Source organism: Chamaea fasciata, unplaced genomic scaffold, assembly GCF_029207755.1.
Source record: "Chamaea fasciata isolate MVZ Bird 193981 ecotype frontalis unplaced genomic scaffold, bChaFas1.0.hap1 SCAF_1, whole genome shotgun sequence".
NCBI lineage: Eukaryota > Metazoa > Chordata > Aves > Passeriformes > Sylviidae > Chamaea > Chamaea fasciata.
This window is the reverse complement of record NW_027094086.1, coordinates 118,243,091-118,270,306: the sequence shown is the minus strand read 5'-3', so window position 1 is coordinate 118,270,306 and position 27,216 is coordinate 118,243,091. Positions and strand designations below refer to the sequence as shown.

Below are 27,216 nucleotides of genomic sequence, written 5' to 3'. Positions count from 1 at the left end.
CAAGTTTCTAAATATACTAAACATGCTGCTCTGTGAGTAGGTTAATGTTACCTCCTCTTCCTCCTGGCTGATTTATTGTGCCATTAGCTCAGATTCCTGCTCTGTCGAACCTCTGTGTTTATCACAGACCAGCCAGGCAGGCTCCCAGCTGCATCTGCAAAACAGCGCAGGGAGCGTGTTGTCTTTCCCTGTGTCCTGCAGGAGGTACCACCAGCAGCATTAGCCCTGGGGACAGCACTGCAGACAGCTTTTCCTGAAGAACATGAGATGCCCTGGTGCACATGTGGCAGCATGAGGCCCCTTCGCACCTCAGCCACATTGGCCTGAGTGGCTCCTGCTCCATGCAATGCCCTGCTGCATCCCTTGGCTTTGCTGTCTGGGGCTTTGAGGGATTCAGCTCCATCATTCTTCTTCCCACTCCTTTCAAAAGAAAATCCTGAGCAGCACTCCATGCAGGAGGGCTACTTTCTCAGTAGTGTGTGGGAAGGCTACTGCAAAATATGTCTGTTTAAACCCTCTTCTCTGTCACTGGAGAAGATTATGCATCCAAACTGGACCCTCCCTCAGATGCTCAGGGATACTGTCAGAGTGAATTAAAAGCTGTAAAAGGCCAGGGCTATAACTCAGTGCCTTTCAAGTGCCAAGATTTTGTTGGAGATGGAGGGAGGGAAGTAACCACTAATGTAATTTCCATCAGGAGTACACTCCTCTAATATAATTTGTCCTTGCCATCCTTTCAAATGCAGCCTTCCCTGACTGGGCTGTTTCAGGGCCATGTTCCTAAATGCCCCAGTAATTACTGATGCAATGAAAACATGTGCCCAGGTTTTGCTCTGGCCTTTTCAGCCCTGGAGTGACACCAGCTTTCTGCATAGAGCACATTGATGGGCATGTAACTGCACATATTAATATTGAGGGGTTTTTTCACTGACTCTGTTAATCAAAGACACAAATGGCTCATTTGCTTAGGCTTTGTTCCTTTTTTTCTCTTTGGTAAAGGTCTGGAAGTGCTCTAATGGTTTACAAGTTGTATGGTCTCTTACCAGATTAATAAGCATCAGTTACTCTAATTCAAATTACTGATCCAAATTTTGCATTCACCAGTTGTCTGTCCTTTTGCCAGTGCCTTATGCTGCCCATAGCAGAGTTTAATAACCCATTATTCTGTGCTTTCCTTGCAAGGGAATGGCTTCCAGGGAAGGAACCCTTGCTTTGCCATATCCATGTCCTTAGGTAAAAGCTATCAGGGGAAGAATTTGAAAGTCTTTTAGGAAGTGCTCTCATTGCCTCACCCTTTGTGAATTAACATGTGATTTTTCCAACAGCTCTTTAAACATCTCCTTGCAGCATTGTGCATGGTAGACTTAAATATCATCAAAGAACCACAGCACAGCCCTGATTTCGTTCTCTTGGGTTTATTTTGGCCATCTTTTTAAAATACATCTCCTGATTGTATATGGCAGCCAAGCAAATTGAATTGTCCCCAAATGCAGCTAACAGGGGACTTATTACTGTTATTCCTCATAAACAGCTGGTGCTCAAGGACAGTTCTTGGGGACTCACAATTTAAGGATAATCCCCTCTCTCCTTGTACAAGTGAGTGGGGCTGAAGTGGGAAATGCATCCTACAATTTTTAGAAGGTAAGGACCATGATCAAGGGGCTTTGCTGTGACATATGGCAGGGCTATCACAAGCAGAAAATGTTAGAAAAGAGATGGTGTGAGAGACTGAAAGAGAAGCTGATGAAACCCAGCAGACCAGCAAGGGTTTTGCAGAGTTTTCAGGAGGCTACAAAGGATATGAGCTTTGGTGTCTTTAGAGGAAATAAGAAGAAAGGAGTTGAGGTGCACAGCCAGATTTATGGGCAAGGACAGCCTTGACAGCTACGATTTTGAACAATTTGAAGGGAAGGGAGAAACAATGTAGTCATTTGGGTGCCAGAGAGGTGAGTGTCACAGAAACTGAGTTTTTAGACAGACAGGCAGAAAACAGACTCATTCTCTGTCTGTCAATACACTTTCTTTTCCCCTGGGGACAGGCAGGACGGCCCTTCTCTGGACCTCCCAGTTATACACAAAAGCCTTGACACAACAGACTCGCAGGGTGCAGTAGCAAGGCAGGACCCCCTTCTCGAAGCCTGGGTGCCAGTTTCTGGGAGACTCCAAATCCCAGGTGCCAACATCACCATTCCCATTGTCCATCAGCACCTGAGGCTGTTGCTTTTTGTTCCTCAGCCTCTGCTACAGAGTCACACAGCAGCCAGTAAATGCATTATCAGGTAGCAGGAGGAGATTATCCCCAAACCACAGCCCAAAGCCTTACTAAAAGCAAGTGCATTACAGATTCCAGACCATGGAAGTGGAGCTGTTCTGCCCATGGAGTGTTGCAGGGGTCAGTTTGGGGATGAGGCAGCAGCAAGCCCAGGAGCAGGAATCACAATCACTCCCAGGCTGTGCGCTCGTCACTGTGCCCACACAGAACCGGATCCCACGGCAGGCAGGGAGAGGCAGCAGGCATGGGAAAAGAGGTGTTTTTTCCTCCCCAGCATCTTAAACTAGGTAATTATATTTAAAAACCATGCTGTTAAACCCAAAATTAAATAAGTGAAAGTAAGGACGTAGGGGAAATAAGGTAGCATGATTTATTGGCGTGAGCCGCTAATATATGCAGTAGGTAATTACATATATTTCATCATATATTAAGTGCAAGCTGGAATTTTTGTGTACATTAATACAGTGCATGGCATAATGCTTTGTACTTGCCTAGAGTTGCATACTAAATCATTAGAAAACTCTCCCACAAGCATTTGCTGCTACAAAAGTCCAATGAACTGAAATATTCCAATTAACTTTTGAACCAGTTTTGGCACAATGTGTTAAGTTCCCAAACTCAGAGAAGGAGGGAAGACAGTTTGCAGCAGAGCAGGCATCACTCAGCTGAAGAATATCCAATTAATGATAAATCAGGTATGTCAGAAATGACAGCAAAATATTTCTTTTGCAGCATTTTAAATCATATCTATTTTCCACCTTCTCATGCTTTATCTTCTGAGGGGGGAATAAGACAGTAACAGTAGTATGAAACTTTTTTTTTGTTTTCTTATATTTTAAATTGTTTTGTCCATTTAAAATCCATGCTTTGAAACTGTTCCCAGACTGACCAGGCTGATAGGCTCCTTTCTGAACATGTTCAGCACAGTAATTTTACCTGGGTGATCACATCTCCTGTTTACGTATTCTATGACCCATGCATGTGACTTTGTTGTTTCAATGTCCTTTGGAGGTAGGAGCTTTTAACTAAAAATGATCCAACTGAAAATTGAAGGTGAAGGGCCGCTGGAATTACCAAGCTTCTCAGAGACTCCATCCTTTCGTGGGGTTGAGATTAACCCCTTGGAGAAGGTCAGTAGTTCAGATGAAGTGTCTCCAAGCCCAGCATGGCAACACCAGCAGATGTTGCCAGAGGTTCAGCCAAAGGAATGGCCAGCAGGATGTTCTGCTGGGAGTGTGTCTGTCCTTGAGAATGTCCCAACAACTTGAAACCTGCTCCTCGTGGTGTGATGCTGCTGGAACCCACTACTTGCACAAGCACAGGAAATTAAAAAGGCAGCTCTGCTAGTGCCCAGATTTCCAGAGCTGGTAGCAATTTTCTTGTCCCAGTGGTTCCTGGACATTTTATTAAGACCTCAGTTGAGAAAAAAAAAAAAAAAAAAAAAAAAAAAAAAAAAAAAAAATTCAACTGTTGAACTGGGCTACAAATGCTGGTGGCTTAGCTTCATAGTGACATAAATAGCCCAGGTAAGTAATAGTCAGGAAGAGTACATGAATTTTCTTTCTTCTTTTGTTGCTAATTGGTTATTTCCAATATCACTTTATACATGCATAGTTAAAGTCTCCTAGGTGGGTGGTAAAAGTTGCATGTGTTCTTGATTGCTTTAATGCATTATCATTATAACACATCACCCACCTTTATTTAACCTCTACAGAAGTGCCAGTGTGAGTGCAGCTGTTGCAGTGCTGTCCCTGGCACAGATAACTCACACATTTCACACAGTCCCGTACAACATTTACCACAAAGCAGGAAAGAGTGGCTTGTATGAAAATAATGCCTAGTTTTAAGGCTTTAGTACTGAATTCTGCACATTCTTGGTTTCATTTTCTGTTACAGGCTCTTTGTCACATAACATTTAATATGCTTTCTGTGTGAAATTTGCTCTTTACTACTTGCAAATAAATAAGCATAGAATTACCCTGACCACAATCAGAGCTGATATAGTTGAGAGACCTTCCCAAAAAAACAAAACCCACATGTACATTACACAGCATGACTGAGCACCCAAAGACACACGGCTCCATGGTTTGATTTATGGCGATTCAAAAGTGAGCACACACACACTGGGGTACACGGTGGTGGAAACAGCCAGTGGTAGAGGGGGAGGGAGCACAGGGATAACTGGGAATTGAATGATGATGGTAAGGTGGACAAGGGGTTGCAAATTCAAAGACCTTCCAGTGTGGACACCAGAGAGAAGATGATGCGTACATGGCCATGGTTTCAGGCAGTGAACCAATGCTGTCCCAGCCCCTTGGGGTCAGGCAGAGCCCAGTCAGCTCAGCACAGAGGAGAAAGATATAGATATATGTTCCTTCTTTATCTTCCCTCCTTGTCTGATTTTCTCCTGGGAGAGAACTTCCTGGCTATTTCACAGTTTATTTGTTCAGTTTGTCCTTTGTGGTGTGTTTTGCAGGCCTTCTGTGACTTCTTGTAGTGCACAGACAAACACAGAAAATGTCTTCACCTGAAGGTGATGTTAACCAGCTGATTTGGCTGATTTGCTGATTCTCAAAGAACTTTAACTCCTTTGACCGATGAAGGAGAATTGGTAACCTTACAATTGTTGAAGTCATCTCTTGTGGATACAACACTTGCTAAGTTCACATTGTAATAAAAGAGAAAGTCCCTCTAAACACCGCATCCAAGATATGCTTTGTGTTTATGTAGAGAAGGGTTAAATGCAAAACCCCTGAAGAGATTATATTTGGGTTTAACAGTGCTAAGTCGAGGTAATTGTTACACGACATTCCTGGTTAATGAAACTCAGCTTCCAGTAGTTTAATGTTGCTTTTGTGATGGAGAGCCATCCATAGCCACATGGAAGTCCCACTGGCACACACTGTTTGACATTTATTTCTCTATTAAGACAGGATGCAGTGGTCCTATTTTTCCCTATCTGACAAATTTATATTAAAAAAAAATCTCAAAATGGCCATCAGCAGCATGATGTGTCTTTGTTTGTTTTTCCAGAGGTGGGTGGAGTGGTTTTTTGTCCCAGTCCTTCTTGGATAGGTGATAGTGTAGCACCCAGCACCTGCTACACGTGGGATGCTACCACCTCTGCTCCCCTCATGTGAAGTATCGACACTGTGTGGAGTCAATGTAGCAGTAAGAAGTGCATCGCAATTTTCCGTAAGACCTAGAATAAAAGAGACCTAGAATAAATATCTCAGTTTCAAAGCATGGTATAGTTCACTTACACAGTTGCTGGATGGAACTCTCTGTAGGAGTGAAGAAACTCAGAATATGCATATGCAGCAACATATGGGAAACAAAATAGGAGGGCAATTTTCATCAGTGCTCAGCTGTGTTCTCCTCTGTCAGCAAAACAGGAGTCCAGGAGAAACTATGAGTGGAGACTTTACTCCCAGTAATGTCAATTTAAAAAAATAAAATCCCTGTTGGCATCAGGACTAGAGCATTTCCTGGGGGTGGATGCAAAAGGCCCTGGTGCTCACCCACGGGAGCTGTGGAACGAAATATCTGAGGCTCTGAGTTAAGTGCTTTTCCAGTTACTCCCAATAGCTTCAGCAGGGGTGACTGTGCCTGTCCTTTAACTTCTTCTTCATGTACTTGAAATAATGAGAGTGACACATTCCCACATTTGAAATAATTTTTAAAAAAGTAAATTGAAAAGTCCTTGCAAAATAAGGAAAAACAGAGATTTTGTCTTTCTACTGACTTAAACTGAGCAGTGACTCAACCTTCTGAAGACCTGACCAGAGATGTTAATAAGAATTTAAATTAGTTTTTATTGCTGGAATGTCCAAGTGAATAACCCGTCCATAGCATAAAGCTGTGGACTAAGCAGCTTTAGAACTACGTCCTAGGATAACCCACATTCTCAGACTAACATAAAATCTGAAGAAGAAGGTGTGTGAAACAGGAGGAGGGATCTGTGGGCTGGAAAGAGAAAAAAAAGGGAAAATCAGTTGCAGCAGAGTTCTTGGAGGAAAGGTTACTTCAGGGTAAAACTCCCATGAGAGTGTCATGCTCACATACTCGGCCCACTTTCTCATGATTCACAGCTTTTTCTTTAGTTAGGCAGATAATTTGCAGACTACACACAAAAATAAAAGGTCTGAGTTGCTCTTCACAACTTGAACATACACGCAATGTGAAATTTATAAAATTTTCCTCAAACTTTTGTAGTACTATCTTGGCCACCAAATCTCAGGCTGTTAGAAGGGAATAGTTTTCACAGTAGAAAACAACTCCACACTGCCTGAAGATGAGGTCTCTGTAAAATGTTCCGGTTTTGTCAGGTTGACTGGTCTGGATTTTAGTAATCTCTTATACCAGAAGTGCTCCAACAATTACTGTGGAAGGATTAGCACAGCACTAGATTTACAAAGACATCCTGTGGTTTCTTATTCCTGTCAATTAGCACATTATTGTTCCCTGAATGATGAGGGCTCTGCACATAATTTAATTTGCAAATTAAATGTTTCCTCTTAGCCAGTAATGATACCTGACAGCTAAATAGAGGTGCTGCTGTTGGAGGCAAAACGCTGACCAGAGGAAGCTGCCTTGGAAAAGCTGACAGATGACTGCTTGATTCAGAAGCAAATACACCCCTAGAGTATCTATTAATGGGAAGGGCAGCAGGAGGTCCGTAGGAGCCTGTGCTTTGGATGTTGTGGTTTTTTCCTGCAATGTGATCATCTTCTCATAGTCTTTCCTACTCTTCTTAGGTTATGGCTGGACATTAATGTGACCAGCTGGGGAAATCTTGGCAAGAAATGGACAAACATAGGTTTAGGCGACCTTCATTCATTTTGTACAGTAAGAGGCATGTGCTTCTTACTGTGAAATGAGATTTAGCCCTTAAAGTCAATGATATACAGAAATAATTTGATAGACTCTTTCTTCCCTGCTACTCGCAGTGGTCCCAGTGGAACAAGGTTTGAGTGGCTGTGACTCCTCTGTTTCAAAGCTGGCAAAGAGAAAAAAGAAAGGAAAAACACACACACAGAAAAAACCCCATGAACAAACCAACCAAAAACCCATCAAACCAAAGTGAAGACCTCCTCTTACATACCCAGGAAGGTATGTTCTACATGTCAAATATCCAAAATCCATCCCATCGCAGTCTTCAACCCCCTCGTGCTTGTAGCCATCTCCGCAGTAGGCACGGCGGCACCCTAGTGAAAAATAAAGACAGAAATACCTTCCAGGCACTTGATATGTAAAAGAAACAGGTAAAATAAGTGGAACAAGATTTTTAAAGGTTAAGTATAAAGCAAGATATTTTCGGGAAGGCATTCTGTACGGACCATCTTAGGAGGAGCAGTACTCTTCACTAAAAAGAAGGTAATTTTTTTAGTCTAATTTCAATGACCAAGGGAAAGAATGGATAAACACTAAAAATAATTACTATGGGATCACTAATTACAACAGCACTTATTCAAAACTTCTTGCCGTAGATAATTACCATCAAAACAAGTTAAGGGAAACATAAAATACAGTTAACATAAATGATTCAGGGAAGTCACAATCTCAAAAAAATAATGCTAGGTCATTAACAGGTTTGAAATTCCCAACCTAAACCTTTACTCAATTCTGTGCAATATCTATGTTTGTCTGCTGTGAGTTTCCACATATGAACAGAATTATGCAGCCTGTCTATAAAAAAATAAGGTATTTAAAGGTTGCCAAAACCATGTTTTTCCCACTGCTGATTCCTACTGACTTGAGCATGACTGGGACTTGTCACATTTTTTCATGGTGATTGACATGTAGGCTGCAGTAATTTGTGGGTTTGTTTGCCATTTTAGCAATTGGACTTTGATTTTGAGATCTTCAGCATATTGAGAATGACTTTCTAACATGAACAAATTCATTTAGTTAAAATTGCTTTGACATCTTCTGGGAGAATCCACCGGTGTTAGGCAAAAGATTAAACAGACACTCAGGGAAGAACAGGGAGGCTAAAGTGGGTTATTTACAAATAGAAATGATTAATCAATTGCACCAAGGATGTGTTTGTCAGAAACTGATGCTTCTGAGATCAAAAAGCCTTTTTAACAATAAAATCCTTTTAACATTTGGTTAGATTTTTCCTTTGGGTTCAGTTACAGGAGAAGAATGATGACAATGTGCTCATCTCCAGATAACTAACTCAATGATGGGTCACATCAGTGTCAGAAATCTGTGCATTGCAAGGTTTTGCCCAATGCACAGCACAGAGAACACAACATGCCCTCAGACACAGAGTGCACAATTTTGCAGGCACAAGAACTAATGAACACTATCTTCCCACATGGTTGTTGCCCACGGTTGATTGCAAATTCTAATTTAATTGTTTTCTCATGTTTGGAAACAAGAGAGATCCTGCTGTCTCTCTGGAGTACTCTGCAGTTAGGCAAGCTTAGTGCGGCTATTGTTTATATCTCTCCCTAGACCTGTTGAGATTGAATTGCCTTTGAAATCCCTTTCCTGTTGTCATTGAGAAGTTAGCTGGGATTCCTGAGTTATAAGGGGAAGGGTGGTGATGGACAGGTGGATGGAGATACTTGCATAGGGCACGGCTGCATACACCCCATATTCAAAGTCAGGCTGAAAAACTGAGGAATATATAAACCAAAAATTGCATCTTTCAGTGTTGAGTGATACTTCTTCTGAAATGTGAAGAAGCATCCCTTTGCTGGGAACAACAGAGCAAACCTATTATGTGGAGATGGTGTAGTGCTGTGCTCTAGGGGTAAAAGTGACTGAGAGGGAGAAGCGAAGGTTGTCACAGCTGCTTGAATGCTTATATGCTCTTTGCTATCCACAATCAGCAAAATGGAAGGAAGATGGAGTAGACATGAATTAAATGTTACATAAACCTGACAGTGAAGGTAGTGGGTTGACGCCTTCCCCAAGCAAGTGAATAACAAAATCCAAAGTGGTGTTTCTAGACTCAGGATCTATTTTACCGTAAGAAACAGCCAGCCTCAGTGTCTATCCCAAGGGCTGTGCTGCACTAACAAGGTGTGCTACAGCTTTCAGACAGAGAACGGGCAGCCCCCAGGAAAGATGTGTGTGTAAACCAACTGCTGGATGTGGCCCCCAAAATGCAGTGACTCTGACTCAGCAAGGATGCATGAGAAGGACTGTTGTCACCTCTGTCCTGTGCTGGTGTGTGCCACCCACATGCACAAAAGCTTCAGTTTTCACCCTGTGGCCATCGTGCCTCCCTTTGCCTGCACTTGATCCACAAACCACACAAGCTCTCCTTGTTTGATTTAGACAGTCGTGTACCCTGTGGTACAACTAATGCACCTCCCCGTGTAGAAACAAGGCACTCCTGCTGTGCTGTAACTTACTTATGCAGTCATCGGTCACGACTGCATTGCCGTCGTCGCACTCCTCCCCATCCTGCACGATCCCATCTCCACAGGTGCCCCCATCCTCGAAGCGGTAATCCACGGGATAGAGAGGGGTGAGCTGACCAGGCGAACACACAGAGGTTACTGAACCAGACCAGCAGCAGCCTGGATAGCAAGCGGGGGAGAAGGGCTCTGCGGGGCAGATCCCACAACGAGGTTTTTATGTCCCGTTATTTGTCGGTCAGAGGGTTTATACAGAGTCTGATCCAAAGTCCCGTAGACACAAGAAGGATCCTGCTGTTAATTTCAGCAGGACTCAGCTCCATGAAGCAATAAGGAAACACATGAGTTTGGTTTGCAATGTTTTAGTTCTGCAACTTTCTATCCTGGTGGGTTTAGCCTTATTTTGTATTAAATAAAAACTCTCTTTACCACCATAATTCCCTGAAATCTGCTTCAGTTTGCCCACCAGTGGAACCTGGTTCACAGAGAAGTTAGCAAAATCTGCAACACTGCTGACTTAATTCCTCAGTAATTAAGACTCCTGTGAACAAAATTCACAGAATTGTGTACAGTTGTGGCAGTGTTCAAAAAATGAGTTTTTCCCCCACTCGCTTAATTGATTCTGTATGACGGCCTAAGTACAGAAGTACGTTCTGTATTTCAAAATGAAACACACACTCACGGGTTTTTTGAGACCACAGTCATATTTTCACCTGGACTGGGAGCCATCCAAAGGTATCCTTGAAATACAAAGACCTCTGATCTCTTCTAAAAGCTAACGCATTTTCGGTGTTTAACCGGTCCAATTCTTCTTGATTATTCACCACAAAAATCTGGGGCACAGAAAAAGAAGTGATTGGTAACCTTCTCAAGAAGTCTTTTGGATTGTCACAGAATCTAGTTTGGCATATGTACCTTCAAATAGGTAAATAATATACAGAAAAAGGGTTCAGTTGTTTTCAGAAAGAGAGGAGGTGAGAACCTACACCCATGGAAAGAATGGTGTTTCCCGGGCCCCTATTTAGAGATGCACATCCTCAGGTAAAAATCATACAAATACTGGTGCACAATCACTACTGAGAAGAACTTCCTGATGCTCAAATGGTTTGACGCTGAAACAATTGCAAAATTCAAATGGGCATAAGTGCTTTTTGTGGATTGACTATAACTTTCTAGGCATGTTTGTGGCTACAAAATAAATAGTGCATGGCTCAATACAACCTTCACTTATCTTTTACCTCTTTGTGCTTTCTTTAGATTTAATTGGCACTAAAATGCATCTTTCTTTATATGCATATACTATGATCTACAGCCAAGTCTTCAATTCACAGAAAAAAATATTAATTCAAAATGAAAAAATTAGGACAAACTGCTCTCTTACCCATTTCTTTAATGTCTCAGTCACTGAAATTGGATCTAAGAGGCATTAGGAAATAATCTCTTCCTTCTGCAGCTTAATCAATTTAATTTTTGTAAGATTCAAGCCATTTTTAAATTAAGAAAAAGCAAATGGAATGCTTCTGAGCAAAATAGATTTAGGTCTGAGTCTGATTCTCACCAGCATAAACAGAATTGGCTCTTTTAAAAACAAGTTACCTTGAAATTTTTACATAGCAGAATATTCCCATAACCCTGGAAAAAGGCCAATTTCATTAAAGAAGCATTGAATAAAAATGCCTTTATCTTGAATGAAAGAAAGCAAAGAAATAGGCAGCCAGCACAGAACTGATTCTGTAATTGTGTTCAGGAGCTCAGGGCCCAGCCCCAGTGCTCCAGTTTCTCTTGAAATCAATAGAAAAACTGTGTTGTCTCAAACCATTTCAGATATTAGCCTTTAAAATTGCACAGGACTTTAAAAATGGAATGAATCTAAGCCAGTGATAGAAAACCAGCACTTTGTTTCCCAGCCTCTGCCCTCCTCTGGAGGAGCTGCTGGGTGCATGGGTGATGGCACTGAGGATGTGCTGCTGCTTTGGCAAACCACGGGGCCAGGACACGGAGCACCATCTCTGGATCTTTGCCATGTGCAGCTATAGAACCCTGGCAAGAGCTTCCAAGTGGCCCAAGACAGGCTTCAAAGCTGACATGGGGATCTGAACAGAATAAACAACAGTGATGTTTAAGCTCTAGTTTAAGTTAAAGTGCTCTTTACACTCGAGGGAGTAAAACAAATGGGGCGGGCAGGAAAACAGGGAATGCTGCTCTGGAAGTGCCTCATTTCCAGGGCTAAGCCTTGTCTTTTTGCCATCCCACATTCCTGGCAACATAATGGCACCTGGGGGCTCATAGTGATAGTGTATGGTGTTTTAGATACTTACACTCTCATTACTATCTTTTAAGATCTGATATGAAACTGTGCCTGATGGAGTAGGAAGGTAATAAGACCTATGCATTATTTTGTGAGCCTTAAAGATTTTCTTGTGAGTTCTCCAGGATGCAAAGTTTGATGGTTTTTTTGCATGTAGTGTGGTGTGATATGCAACTTTATTTCAGCACATTCATCTCTCGCTATTATGTTTTTGAAACAACAGGAGGACTTTTTCTGATGCAACACAGCCAGGGATGAGTGAGCAGCTGACACAGCTGACAAGACTTGAAACACTCATGCAAAAAGGCTGAGCTCAGTGACCCGGTTTAATGGTGTTGTGCGTGTGTCCTCTCCACACACTGTGACAGCTTTCTGACAGTGTGACAGGTAGTGCTTTAAAAAAGCTAATTGCTGCCCATTGACATTCAGAGACAACCAGCATTTCCACTTGATTGTCTGGAGTGGCTGAGCTATGCTGCCTTACAGCAGCAAGGGAGCATCTTCATTGCTGACTAAGTGCTACACTGCACAGAATAATAAGGCAGGGCCCAGCAAAAGGAAAAGTACATAAACAGTAGTTACAAAGCCCAAAGAAATCAGTGATGAAAAATTGCTAGGTCACATTTCACCAATGCCTTGCCCTTTAAAGTATTTTGTCCAATTTGCTCATAAAAATGCTTTCAAGGCTAGAGATGGAAATTAGCTATATAATGTGTATGTCTACATATATACAGACTGGAGCCCAGACTCCTGATTCTCACAGTTTGTGGAAACTCCTGTTGTTGAGGGTCTAGGCTTTGGGAGAAAGCTGTGCTTTGGGAGAAAGCTCTATTGCATATATGAAATGCTTGATCCCAATATTCAGTTCTGAAATGACTCTCTAAAAGCACCCCAAACAAACAAGAAAGAGATTCTTAGTTTACTGACCAATCTGAAATGTATTTTGATTTCATAAAATAAAAAGGATAGATTACATATGTACAGTAGTAGATGAAAGAGAAATGTTTTTCAGGCTTGAAAAACATTTCCAAACATGTGCTACCTTACTGATGTTTTGAAACAGCTGCATTTCAGCCCATCAATCACACAACAAGTTATGAGACTGAACTGTTTTGCACCAGCTGGTTCTCTGAGTTTTTGGGTACTAAAAATCCCACATTGCCTATATATCTTCCTATTAAATAAAAAATATTAGTGAGTACAACACCTCTTGTAATAAAAGCACTTAAGAACTGCTCACATCCCCTCCCAGAAAACTTGCTTACCGCAGGAACTTTTGGGTAGCTGTGTCCAAACACAGATTCCTCGTACGATGGGTTACTCATATGTTGTGGGGTTCTGCAGAGACATCTCCCTGGAGGCCCTGGAAGTCCTCTTTCTCCCTTTGGTCCTATTGCAAATTGCCCTAGGAAGCAGAGTACCAGGCTGCCTTGTTATGAAGTTACTACACAACACACAAACAACCTTAGTGGGAAAAGTATAGGTCAGGTGGATATATGCATTTACCCAAGTTTTCAGATAGGCACATCTCCCACCAAATCCACTGGGAACTGAAGGGAGGCACTAATTCCAGTACTTCAGGAGAAAGGTGCCAGTTTTTTTACCACAGTCGCATCATTTTGGATCGCCATTTGAATTTTTCTACCAGTTTTACAGAGGAAGAGAGAGACCATTTGCTTAGAAAAAATGTCAGCCTGTTTGAAGCTACAGAAATTCAGGACAGGATGAACACACAGATCAGTCTACAGTGCCTATGCACCAAGTTTTGTAGAGTCAGTCTCTGTATATGTCCACAACACACTGGACTTGTGCCTTTGTACAACAACTTGAGCAATGATGTTTCACAGGTCTCTATACAGCAAAAACACAACTAAAAATACAGGAGTTTTTTAATGCTTTAATTAAACATTTTTAAAAACACTGCTTTTTGACTTTCAAACTTTGGCAAGGATGCACTACTCTGCAGATTCAGATTATGAGCCAATATGATCATACTGCAAGCAGTGGCATCATTACAGAAATGTCTTTTAAGATCAAAATTTATATTCTAGAGGAAAAATATTAATAATCTTGACACATAAACTTTCTGTGGATGGAAGAAAGCCTTGAAAAAGTAATCTCAAGGTCCTGGCTGCCTTCCCATCAGCATGGTGAAAATTCTGCCTTCTGAAAGCTTCCAGCTAATTTACTCAAGGAAAGATGTTTCTTAATGGGAGACATGAGATATATGATGATTCTGAAGCTGTGCCCAGCTTCACAGATGTTCCATTTCCACACCACGACAAGATGATACCTCTTGTCTGCTAATGCAAGCAAGGGAAGGAAAAAGGAAAGCAAAAGGGAAGGGGACATCAGGTATTGTGGGTCATGTATTGTTCTTCATGCCCATGTTTGGACCCACAAGCTGATCAGGGTTCATGTGCATGCACAGCTCTGAAGATGTACAATTATGTTATTGCAAGGCTTTTCTCATGATTTCTACAACACACACAATTGCAGTGAGCACAGATCTCAAGCACTTAATTATAGAGAGTGTTTTTCTCCACTGCTTTTTTTTTGCCTCAACTCCTATCCCTTTCCATTCTCTTCCCTTCTTTCCTCAGTGACACTGTAACTTGAATTACATCTGGTTTTCTCTTGCAGAGCTGCACAGAGGGTGAATATGTCCTGGCTGATTAGAAATCACAGTTTTTCACTGTAAACCAGAATATCTGGAGAAGCAGACCTTTGATGATGGAGATTACCAAGTCTCTCCAAGGCTGCCAGATGGCTTTTCATTGTCCCCATCTACAGAAATCCCTCAGCGACCACATAGACTTTAGTTTTGTTTTTATCTGAAACATCAGAAGCCATAAAGTATGCTCTAAAGTAAGATATAGAGTCCTTATAATGGACAAGGACGGCATGACCTGCCTTCAGGAGAAATCCTTTTCTTGCCTTTGATGGAGAAGCAAATAAAGCCCTGCAGCAGTTTGTGCAGAGGGGCCTGTGTGTGCCTGATGAGTCAGGAGGGGCTGGGAGCAGGGACACTCCTGAGGACGTCCCCTCATTTTCTGCTTACCTAATGCTGATGGTCCAGGGGGGCCTGGCTGGCCAACAGGACCAGGCCTGCCAGGTGGGCCCATGACACCCGCCGGTCCAATGTCCCCCTTGAGACCCTAGAAGAGAAGTGACATCCATTTCTGGGCTAAGATATTAGTAACAAACAACCTCTTCCAGACAGCACTGCCTTCCCCTTTAAGAAAGCCAGGACACTTGCCAGAAGAAGAATGAGCTCCATGGACACCACCCCAGGGAACAGGGGCTCTCCTCTCCTAGGTGGAGACAGAAAGGCATGCCCAGGCAGGACTTCTGATCCCAAATGGGAATGGTCACAGAGATCTGCCCTGTGAGGAGTCAGGAATCGCCCTGCTCCGACTTCAATCATTTGATAGCTTTTTTAACCCCTGTAACTCTCTAGGAGTGAATGCCACTGAGAAAGGGTAAAATCCCTGAGGAGTTGTCAAGGGCTTCCACAGTGACATTTCCCAGTCTTAGGGTACAGCCTTTCAGAAGCTCACTAATGACTTTGACACTCACACTATTTCCAGAATGTTTGAGGTGCGCGGATTCCTGTATCTCCTTGACTTTCACCATGGGTATAGCTGTGATAACAAATCACCACAAGCCAAGTGAAGCCTTGGCCTTACAAGTGCAGGTTAATGTTTAGCAACACCATACTGAGAAATGGTGTCCAAACAAGTAGTAAATGCTGCAAAATTACCTGTGGGAGAGGGGCTTACACACAGTTAAAATGCAATAACTGATATTCTTTAAAATCAACCCTAATTTGCCTCATGGGACCTTGATGTGCAATCGTACCCTTAGGCATTTGGAAGTTTCAACCTAGAACTGTTCGGCACTTTCTCATTTTTTGCTCCTGAATTTAATGCGGTGACACTTATTAAAAATAACTATATTTACCTTCCTGCTCATATACTCTCCGAGGATAGGATTTCTCAGCTTTATATTTCAGAAGTGTATTACATAGCTTAAAGTTTAAATATCTGACTTGATTTTTATGTAACAGCAATGTTATTTAGCATAATAAAAATGATGTGTACTATGTAAGTTTCCTTATAATGACAAAGGAGATTATTTCCTTGAAGATGGTGTAATTCCAGGTTAATGCACTTTCAGAATCATACAACGAATGGTTGCATGTCTAATTTAAGAGTAGCAAAGCATATATAGTAATATATGCTGAAATAATTTTTGTTATATAATATGTTACATCCCAAGGATACATTTGAATGTCACTTGCACCGTTTCAGCAGAGATTTTGCCATGGCCTATAAAGAACTAATTGAATATTTGCTTTGTTTAATCCTATTAGGCAAGCTCTGAGCCATAAAAATATTTCAGGATTTATGTGAATGTCAGTGATGCTGATCTCTAATTAGTTCTTACATTATGCAACACAGAACTAGCAGACCAGGATTTTGTAGCCCCAAAGAAGACTGTGAGAAATCTCTTCATCCTATACAACAGCAATTTGACAGAGGGGAAGTGGTGCCAGTCAGACTGAAAACACGTGTACTGACGAAAACAAGCTGTTTTCTGTGTCCCCTGCTTTGGAGGGACGATTGCTTAATGCTCTCCTGGTAAGCACTGATTGATTAAATAATAATGGCAAGGGTTGATGTTCAGTGTTTTTGCCTTTTTTATCTTACCCATGTGCCCACGGCATTTGGAGCAGCTTTTCCCATTGACAATATTTGTATTCATGTCCTTTCTTTCAAAGTAGCTTTACCCAAATGCCATTCCTCCTTCTCAAGACTGCAACCCTAAACTTGGGTTTGCTTGGGGTCAGTTTCCAAGTTCTAAAGCTTTGGGTGTTACATCTCGGTCAGCAGCGGTAAGGCTGTGACTTGTGACTCCCAGCTCCTGGCCACCTTTCAGGAAGAGCCTGTCCCAGGGGCAGGGAGAGTTTGAAGAAGTCAGTGAGCTAATCAAGACATAGCTCGAAATGGAAGTGGAAGTGACACCTGCTTAATTTAGCAGCCTTTATCGAGGCATGTCAGCTGGATCAAGAGACAGGAAATGGCCCCATGCTGGTGGAAACTATCCTCTCAGCTGAACAAACAGCCTGACAACTACAGCACTTCAAGGTGGCAGCCAGACCGCAGAGCCTTAACATGCCACTCCCGGCTTTTTTTTCAAAGGATTAGAAAAGAAGAAAAGAAATAATAAATTTGCAAGTTACAGAGAGGGAAAGCCTTTTTCATGCTGAATCAATGCTAAGATTGTCTTCAGGGCACTAGAGAGGGGTTTGTGTACTGAGCCTTGGGACTGGAAACCCCAGTCTAGGCCCAGAATGTAGTTCTTTTAGTCACACTGATTGTTGCTTTAAATTATGACATGCTTATGTCACCACGTTTTTATCAAGCCACTGTGTAAGGTGACACAATGTCTAAGGTCAAATAAGGAGTGCACGGTGCTCAAGCTGATCTGCAGGAGCTGCATCTTCTCTTGCCATATGCAATGGAAAGATATTCCACAGCACATAGGCCAGACAGATGAACTGAGTTTACAGTCAATCAATCAGTCAAACAATAAATAAAGCAAACCTCTCAAAACCAGCAAAGAGCACACACCATGTTTTAAAACTGTACAAATCTAGGACCAAAAAAAAAAAAAAATCTTGTGGGTTATCTAGGAGACTTACATTGCTCATACCTTCCTCACTTGGGGATCTATTATTTCCTTCCTAACACCCAACTCTTCTTTTTTCCCCACATTGGCTACTTTATCACTTCAGATATTACCTGCTCTCATCAGAGCAACAGTGAAGCAGGGATATGCATCTCCTTGCCATGCTGGGCATAACAAGACTGCAAATAAAGTACTTCCAGCTAAGCCCCTACCACTGAAATGCTGCATTTATGGAGTCAGTATCCAATTTACACACAATTCCTAGCCTTTACAATTCACCTGAAACTCTGAAAATACAGCTCTGATAGCATAATTTCGAGCTCTCTAGCTGTGAGTTGGGGCTGGGACCATAGCTCTGTGTTGCTTAGGATTCAAAGGAAGCCTTCAAGATCTGCTCAAATTGTATTAAATGAGTTCATTACGAATCCAGGATAAAAACAACTTTTCCTGTGCTGCATGGGCAGGGAGCTGAATGCTGCAGACAAGACTCCAGCCCTAAAGCTGAGGCTTAACTCCTGTGCAGCCTGTGCATGCCTGTGAGGTGTTCCAGGGCTTCTGTCTACTCCTTGTGTGACACAGTGCATGCCAGGAGAGCTTAGACCACACAATCACACAGATGCCATGAGTCACAGGAAGAGGAAACACCGTGGTCCTACTTGTTTGCCTCGTTTTCCAGGTCTTCCTATAGGTCCTCTGTGTCCTGGTACTCCAGACTGTCCCTTGGGGCCCATTTCTCCCTTGGTGGTTGCAGAGGGAAGGAAGCAGGAGGTAAGTGCATGGTTATACCTTCCTCATACAAGACATCAGATGCACATTGTTTTCATTCACATGATTCCTCTAGATAATTTTTTTCTTAGAAATACAAAATTATTATAAAATTTCTTTAAACAAACGTAAAGTGAAAAAAAAAAAAAAAAAAGCTCATACAATTCACCCACATACACCTGAAAAATCCTTTCCTAAGGAAGAGGCCAAATGAGATCAGAAAAACACTTAAAGACTTGGATAGAGGTCAAGGCTGGGAAAGCTCTCTGACCCCTTTGAAATATCTTGCTTTGCTGTTAAGATGCATGTGTGATGAAAATACTTAGGGAAAGGAAGGTGAATTCACTCATCTTCTAATCTCTCTAGAAGCAATTATTAACTTTTCTAATTTCAGAGACATGATTTGATTTTGTCATAAAATTATCCACCTTTAGGTTTTCCAGAAGCCAGCACCTCAATTTTGTTTGTTTTTCAAGTACAGAATGATGATGATGTAAAAACTGGTCAGGGTTACCACTGCTATTTGCAGTAGTGCCATTTTGTTGCAGAATATCAAGAAGAAAACATTTATTAGTTTCAAGTGAATAAAACAGGCATGAATAAAATAATTCAGGCAGTTAAACAGGAGGAAGATTATGACTAAGCAAACATCTGGGGAAAAAATAGAAACAACACCAAAGAGCTAAATCTGACTTTTCTCTTAAGCTAAAAAGCCTAAAGAATTTGATCAAGTCCAGGCAATGCTGGTCAGTGAGTCAAGCAAGAATTTCAATGTCTTACACTGTCTGGGAAGTCCCTGAATCCACTCACTGATCCTGTTCCAGCATTTAACACAATCCCCCCACATATCATGCCCACTTACTTTTTGTCCCAGCATTCCAGGAAAGCCTATTTCTCCCTACAAAGTCAAAGGAGAAAAGTAATCAGAAAATGTGTAGTGATCTTTGACAAAGCAGCACCTTCCTTGGAAGGAAAAAACCAAGTGCCGTGTGTGGCTCTCGATCAAAAACCCCTGCACTGACTCAGCATTGCAGGTAATGCAGTAGGTAGAGATTTATAAGCAAAATTTTACTGTAAAGCTCCTTGTATGGTGCCATTACTCCTCTGTCTGATCCTCTGCTGCCAGTTTCTGTCTCTCTGGCAGAATCATCCTAACTGGTCTCTTGTCTGCAGGCAGCTCTGCTACCTGGACAGCTCCCAAAGCCTGCCTCTGGGAATGGCATTTCTCCATTTGCACCAAAAGCAGTTTACTTTTCCTTTCTTAGTTGAAAGAACCCCCAAGCCACCAATCTCTCCCCCTTTTCCCCTCCTGGTATTATCATATCACCAGCTGAAAGCATTTTGGGAAGGTGCCTGGGAGGTGCTGGGATGACCTCCAGAGAAATCCTCCCGTCACTCATCAATCCCCCTGCCCACGGGTCTGGAGGCACAGGGACATGGAGCTGCCCCACTGCCCTCACAGCAGATGGGACCACTGCTTTCCCTCATCACTCCTGCCCTCCCTGGAAGATGCTTTCAAGCTCCTTTCTTCCATGCCCCTCCTTTTTTTCCCTGTCAGAAGCACAGTGATCCTCAGATGCACATTCACAGCCATTGGGAAAAGAAAATTACCGGGTCTCCTTTGACTCCTTTGTCACCTCTGTCACCTCGGGATCCCTGAAGAGACATAACAGGGGAACAACAGCCTACTTACCACCATTTCATGAAGAAGCAAAAAATATTTTCCTATACAATGCGATATTGAAGTCAACAGTATACAGTAATATTTCAGAGTGAGAGATATGCTTCATTACTGATATCATTCCAGAACTGATGCTAAGGACTGTAGGAAAAGAGACTCATTCTCCCCAGACAATTACTTTAAATACATGCTTTCCTGGACATAATAATTTTAAATTTGATTTTTTTTCCCAGTTGGCTTCTTTCCCCAGTTCAGGTCCCACTGCAAGGTCTTAGTGTACAAAGTGTCTCAGTGTCAAAGCATGTGTCACCTAACTAAACCAGACCAATAATGCAGGATTGTTGTACCCATGCTGCAGATGGGGAACCTGTAGTGAGTTTCACTGTAGCAACTTGTTCACAAGGATACAGGGTGTAAAACTCATTTCTTCAGCACCCCAGCCCAAGCCACAAGACTGTGTTCCTTCTCAATGCATATTTTCATTACTTAGTGGGACTTTTAGACTTCATCAAAATTCAACCTCGTTTCTGTAGTTATTTTTTTTTTTAATGTGTTTCCAAATGTTAAATTATACGTTATTCTGTTGTCACACTGACCTTTTCTCCTCTAGTTCCAGGAAAACCCTAAAGGGAATGATAGATATTTTAATGCTTCTCGCTTTCAAGATCACCCAAGAAGCCGGACTTTCAGACTTTGAAGTGAAGAAAAAGAACGAAGCACAAATAATTAATTGCATCAACATGTAAAGGCAAATGAATATTTACAGCTCCTAAAATTGCACTGAAACAGTATGGTGAAATATGAATTATAGGCAAGACAACTCAGCCCAAAAGCTGTTATGAAAGAGCCAGGTAAAGCCAGCAGCTTTGATTATGCTTTGAAATTGAAACAAGGGAAATAAAATGTGAGAGTGAATAAAGCATTAGAAGCCACAATTAACAATCTAAAACAATTTTAACAATAATCTTCCTCTTCTGTTTTGTTTGTTTGTTTGTTTTTCCCCCACAGAACATACTTAAGTTATATTTAAGTAGTCTAGTGTGATCATTAATATAAAACTGAGTTTCTTTTAAAGAAACATAGAATAAACAGAAGTGTTCAGTTTTTCTTTCCAATCCTTTATTTGAAAAAAACTGATTACATAATTTATTTTGACTGTCAGTACATATGCCTAGTTCTAGTAGGGGATCAAAATGATCTCCACAGTCTTATGAGGTGGGTGGAAAACTTTGCAGACATAAACTAATGCTGCAGATATGCTTAAGAACTCATTTTTCTAGTGGGATACAATTATATCTGAGCTTGCTTTTAAAATAAATTACAAAAATTTATACCAAAGCATTTTTATGAAAAGCCAAAAACACAGCCAAGCCCAAACAGACAACATAACCTTGCTTGATGTAGAACATATTTTTATCTGTATTAAAAACATATATCTTAATAAATGCCTTCCAGAACATTTGTAAGGGAAGCAGCTGTCAGCAGAGCATTAGAAACCAATGTCTGAAAATGCAGTGTTTGGTTAACAAACCTTGGAGCCCATTGGTCCTCTTGTACCTGGCAATCCCATCACACCCAACTCTCCCTTTTCACCCTAAAGGGGTCAATAAAGAGAATTATTGAATGTGGCTCTCTGATGAGGTCATATTTGAATGTCTGACAATTCAGTGGTTCAGGTTTTATGTCAGATTGTTCAGCCTGACCTTGGTGTAGTGTTGTGGACAGGGGTCTATATTGCCATTACATTCTGCCTGTGTCCTCACATGTTACCGTACTCTTCTATTTGCATTTTCTTGTATGGATAACTTTTGCTTCAGTTTTCCCAGATGCTATTAAAGGACATGCAAGCAAACCACCATCAGCAGTGCATCCTTTTCTGCATGAAGGTTCATTGTCTCTACCCAGCATCACCTCCACTGAGCTGCAGAAAAGAACGGCATTTTGCTGCATGCCTCATGGCTTGTGGAGGCATGGTGGCTGCTTTTATTGTAGTTCTGAGGCATCATGTGTTGAACAGTCATTTGGAGCCAATAAATCACGAAAAAGCTTTACAACCCCTTCTCTGGCTGCCATCAGCTAATTATATCTAGCATGAATTACAGAGGAGACCCCCAGACACGCAGCAGGGCTATCAGCTGAATACATCTGGCTCTTACTCTCCTTTGGCTTTCACTGTCTGAGAAATGGAAAGGATTTTTCTGTTGGCTGCTGTCCCTGCAGAAGTTCAGACAAGATTTGAAGGAATGAAGTAGGACAAATAGGGACTGAAGAAAGGCTGTGTCAAAGTAAGAGAAGACAAGAAGACACAGCTGAAGAAATGGCAAATATCCACAGAAGTGGAGGAGTTAAAAAACCTGAAACAGCAGCTTACTGGAGATTTACAGCAAGATGGGGATGCAGGAATTATCTGTGGTGAAGAAGAATACTGGAAGTTGGCGAAGATCAGAGATTGAGAGAAAGGAAAGAGAGACACAACCAACTGAAGTGACCACATAGATCTTCTGCACTGTATTCAACTGGAGCCTTCACTGACAGGCAGGAAAATGAAATTTACAAAGACCAGAAAAAATGAAACTTTGAACCTACCTAAAGAACAGAGGAGACCAGTATCAGAAGAGACAATAAAAGAATCATAATCAAACTGCAAGCAGGACTTGCAGTTAAAGTATAGGAAAAAGTATTACTACTAAATATGAGGGATGCTTCTAGGAGTGTGATGAAAAAGCATAGTAATAGACTAATCTAGACTAATGAGACACAGGAGATTAATCAAAATTAGGAAGACTACATAAATTAAACTAATGCCTCTACAAGGAGAAGACTGTAGGAGTTTTCTGTCTGCTTTGCTTTCTTTTTTCACTAAGACTTATGAAGAAAGGAGTTGATTGAACTTTACTCTGCCCTCACTGCTCCTGCTGTGGGAATTCATAGCACACAATGTTTCTGGGGGAACCATTTCCCATCTCACAGTTCAAAGTGAACTGATTGATTTCTTTTAAGCACATACTCTCTTGCAGCTTGCCTACCTTCCCACATTCTATAATATGATGTTCTTCATCTAACATGGCTGTGAAGATCTTCAAAGTCTGCTTCCGAGATGTGGCTTGAATTCACAAGTCACCTCCTACTATTCCTGCAGTATCAAGAGCTAATGCATCACATCCTCTGAGGTGAGGACGTCAACCTTCATAGAGCAAATGAAGAGTAAAAGGTTTTCCAGAAAAAGCAGTTTTGAACTTGGCATTGTGTGCAGTCCTTTAGGCTAATGCATCCTGGATTGAAGAGAAGCAAGTTGTCTCAAAAGTCCCACTAGAAGTTCCATAAACCACAGCTCCTATGAAGAGCTGTTACACCTTTTACATAAGCCAGTACTTACTAAAGAACTATCCTGAAGCTTTTTTTATAACAAATGCAGGAGAAGAAGCCATTTTGCAGAAGCAAAGCATGTCCTGTCATTTCTTCTGCTGTTGGTTAATAAAACTAACAGGAATAAATATTTGTTTGTATGGGAATGAACTTCAAAGATGTGATCGGCCATTCTCATGGTTTGTCATCTCTTTCCCCTGATACTGGCCTGGTATTTTCCCTCTGGTCACATGAGCTCAGTACATGTTCAGGCAAAGGGATCCTCATAAAGAATAGTCGTAATGATGGCAATCTGTTTAGAAACACTGATTCGTATGATTGTGAGACACCAGTGAGACATCAGTGAGTCTTCTTTGTATTAATTTCCCTTGGACATGTTTAATCCGCATAAGAAGTGCTACAGGGTCTGGACTGAAGGTGGAGTAACCTGACCCTAGGCTTTGCAGAGCAGTGTAAGAAAGAGGACAAGCACAGGGTGTCCTTGCACTGCTACAGCTTCCCAACCTCCTGCAAGTAGTTGTTTAGGGATTTCCCAAGACAACTCATCTGTTCAGATTGTGATGTTGAACAGTTTGTTCCATGTGAATTTTAGTCTTACCTTCGGTCCCACCGGTCCAGGCCATCCAATGGGTCCTGGCATCCCAGGGACGCCCGGGGGACCTGGTCTGCCCTTGAACGGAAGACATTGATTACAGTGGTTCATAAAACACCGTTCCTACACAGGTCACTACTGCAGACAGGGGATAAAAAAACCTACGTGTACTTATATCCATGCAAATCCAATTTATGTTGAGAGCAGCACCAAATCGTTAACTAACTATTCCTGTTACTGTGGTCCTTATTCTGAACACTCCTACATTGCTAGCTATAATTGCCCTTTATTAACTACTATATGACCAGCAATAACTACATATGTACATACAGTTATTTCTGTTTTAATTGCTGCCTGTAAATCACTCTTTGAATATCACCTAAAATGCTGCAGATAAATGCTATTCCACTGCATCACACTGCTTGACAGTATGATCTCAGAAATGTCATGACATTCATCATGACATTCAGGGCCAAGAGTGAACTCTTATGGGCCAGACAGCTTTTAACAAGAGTTGTACAGTTTTATTTCCAACCTGAGCAACTTCTCTTTCAGAACCTACTTGTTTTTGTCAGAAGAATAAGTGTTGCTGTACTGTGTTTAAAGTTCAGCATTTTCGTAGGTTGGTGTGTTATGCTCTCAAAGATATTGCTGTTTTGAACCCTTTAATTTGCATTAATAATATTTTTGTTTACTGTAGGGCATTTGAAAATAAAGAAAATTACCTCTTCTGTTTATGTGTTTTATATTTATTTGAATTACTGATTGGTAGCTGGTGTCAAAATCCTTGGTATATTATTAGAAGGGTACTTCTTTTCCTAGTTAGTGACCACCCCCTGCATATCTCTTATTTCATCCTGCATTTCTGTCTTCTTTAAAGTTAATTATATTAAATGGATGTACTTAGTGACTGAGATAACATATTCCGTTTCATCACATGTAGGGGCACATATTTTTCACAATATATCACGGCTCATATGTCACCAAGCATAGGATTATAATCAGCATTTTGCATTGGTGCCAGAGCTCTGGAAGGGTAATCATTCATGGTTTTTCCTCCAGGGGTATCTGGCTGAGCCTTGTTTAGACTTCAGAAGAGTAAAAAGTTTGATTTTGCTTTGGGGCTTTTTTGGTACACCTTTTATAATAGCTCCCATAATCTGCTTCCTCTGTCCATGCAGGCACTTCAGGTAATGTCCCACTATTTGGCTTCTCTCCATGCTTTTACTCAGGGAATTTGTCCAATTCAAGCCAGCTGGGGCAGCTCTCCAGCCCTGCATCCAGAGATCCCTACCATCCACTCTGAGCACAAACAGGCTCAACTTCAACATTAGCTCATTTTTCTTGAACTCTTGTCTGCATCCCTGTCTGGCAGCTTCTATTAAATATCAGATGAATTTCTGAGACAGCACCTTTGTTCATACCTTTCTTCCAGGCCTGCCAATCTCCCCCTGCCAGGGAAAAGGATATGTCAGTCCTGTAGGCACCACATGAAGCACAGTGTCTCTTAAGTCTATGCATCAATGCATTTCTATTAAAAAACAAAAAAAACCCCAAGCAAACCCACAACCCCTTCCCCCAAAAAGCAAATAAACAAATACCATCAAACAAAACACTGTGAATATCTTTGTGCTCAAGAGTGTGTTTACAGAGGTAAAAGGACAAAAATTACTGTATCAGAGCTCCTTTGTCTTTCCTGTGTTCTCAGCCCTAATCTACAGTCAACACCTTGTATAACAAAACACACAACCAGGTGTTCATCTTCAGTGATAAGGCTCTTTAGGCATCATCATGGAACAAATCTTTGCACATCTGAAAGCATAACAACATGTAGGCAGGCCAACTTTAATACCTGAGCTGTTCCATACAATTCACACTGCATGGGAGAGCTCTGCTCCTCACATCCTCCCAGAGGGACCGGGAGTTCAAAGGCCTCTGGGTCAGTAAGATTACTGACTTTTGCATCTGAGATGCTTTCTCAAAGCATATCCTAAACAGAGGTCACAGCCACAAGAAGATATAAAATATATTTCAAGACTGAAAATGAACACAGAAAGACTAAGTTTTAAATTATAGCTTCATACCAATTCATAGCTTCACATTCAAATTAAAGCTAAACGTTCCATTCATAAGGCCCACCATTCACTAAACTAACAAAGAAAAAAGTGAACACCCTCCCCTGCTTCTTTGCTCCTCAAAAACACATCAAGCTCCATAGCAACAGACACTTACTTTCTCCCCTTTTGGTCCCATTATACCAGGAATTCCTTGTGGACCCTAGGGAGGAACATGAACATTATTATTAAACTGCATTAGTGAGGTGCTTGTCTTCCATCAGCCCTTGACCCCGTATGTGTCTCCTGGCACCTGAGGTGTTGGGGGTTGTGATTGAATGTGGCCTCCAAACACCAGGCCTGTGCCACAGCTGTATGGCAGGATGGAGAGTTGGATTGACATGGGAAGGGCAGGGGAATCTCATAAATGAGGAGAACCTGCAAGAAAAACAAGCCTGGGGCAAATGAAAGATGAGAAGTTACCAGAAACCTGAAGAATTAGCAACCAGAACATGGAGACACCACATCAGCTGGCAAAAGAGGTCAGCCCAAGTGGTGGTAAGGGAAGTAGCATCAAACATATGGGATGGGGTCTGCAGGATGGGATGGACATGGAAGATTGCCACCATTTCTGAATGGTGAAAATATTTCTCTCCATCAAACAAGGCTGATTCTCCTTTCAGGAGACTTAATCCAGGGAGATCTTGAACACCTTTCTCAGAAAAAACTGCTAGAAAACAGTTTTATTTCTACAAGACTTTGGTTCACAGATCATCTTTGCTTTTAAATGACTAAGGAAAATAATCCTATGAACCTGCATCAGAGAAACATTAGATTCACTGTAAAAATCACTCACTCCAGGTTTGGATCCTGCCCACCTTACACTGTCCAAAATGTGATCAAATCGTACATGAATAGGAGCAAAATCTACCCACAGACACAAATTACTCCAACTATTTTAGTCAGTAGAGTTATTTTAGGTTCTCAGTAGTGAAAATCAATGCATCCTATTAGAGTCAGAACTAAATTTTATTTTATTTGTTTCTTTTAACTTTAGGACACACATGGGAGGAATTGCACTCGAAGTTATACTATTACAAATCTA

The 27,216-nt window shown here is 41.5% G+C and overlaps 1 protein-coding gene across 1 annotated transcript in view; it reads right to left on the bottom strand.

Moving 5' to 3' along the window:
• Window positions 1-5,110: 5,110 nt before the first annotated feature.
• COLQ (collagen like tail subunit of asymmetric acetylcholinesterase) overlaps window positions 5,111-27,216 on the bottom strand; it is a 38,510-nt gene continuing 16,404 nt past the window's right edge. The window contains exons 4-17 of the mRNA XM_066181172.1: window positions 26,290-26,334; window positions 25,482-25,508; window positions 24,064-24,135; window positions 21,631-21,693; window positions 20,696-20,722; window positions 20,030-20,074; window positions 19,281-19,316; window positions 18,310-18,390; window positions 15,021-15,117; window positions 13,225-13,364; window positions 10,365-10,484; window positions 9,646-9,766; window positions 7,377-7,479; window positions 5,111-5,474 (exon numbers count right to left, since the gene is read on the bottom strand). Of these exons, the coding sequence (XP_066037269.1) occupies window positions 5,405-5,474; window positions 7,377-7,479; window positions 9,646-9,766; window positions 10,365-10,484; window positions 13,225-13,364; window positions 15,021-15,117; window positions 18,310-18,390; window positions 19,281-19,316; window positions 20,030-20,074; window positions 20,696-20,722; window positions 21,631-21,693; window positions 24,064-24,135; window positions 25,482-25,508; window positions 26,290-26,334 (1,047 nt within the window). The 3' untranslated portion in view covers window positions 5,111-5,404. The remainder of the gene's footprint in view (window positions 5,475-7,376; window positions 7,480-9,645; window positions 9,767-10,364; window positions 10,485-13,224; window positions 13,365-15,020; window positions 15,118-18,309; window positions 18,391-19,280; window positions 19,317-20,029; window positions 20,075-20,695; window positions 20,723-21,630; window positions 21,694-24,063; window positions 24,136-25,481; window positions 25,509-26,289; window positions 26,335-27,216) is intronic.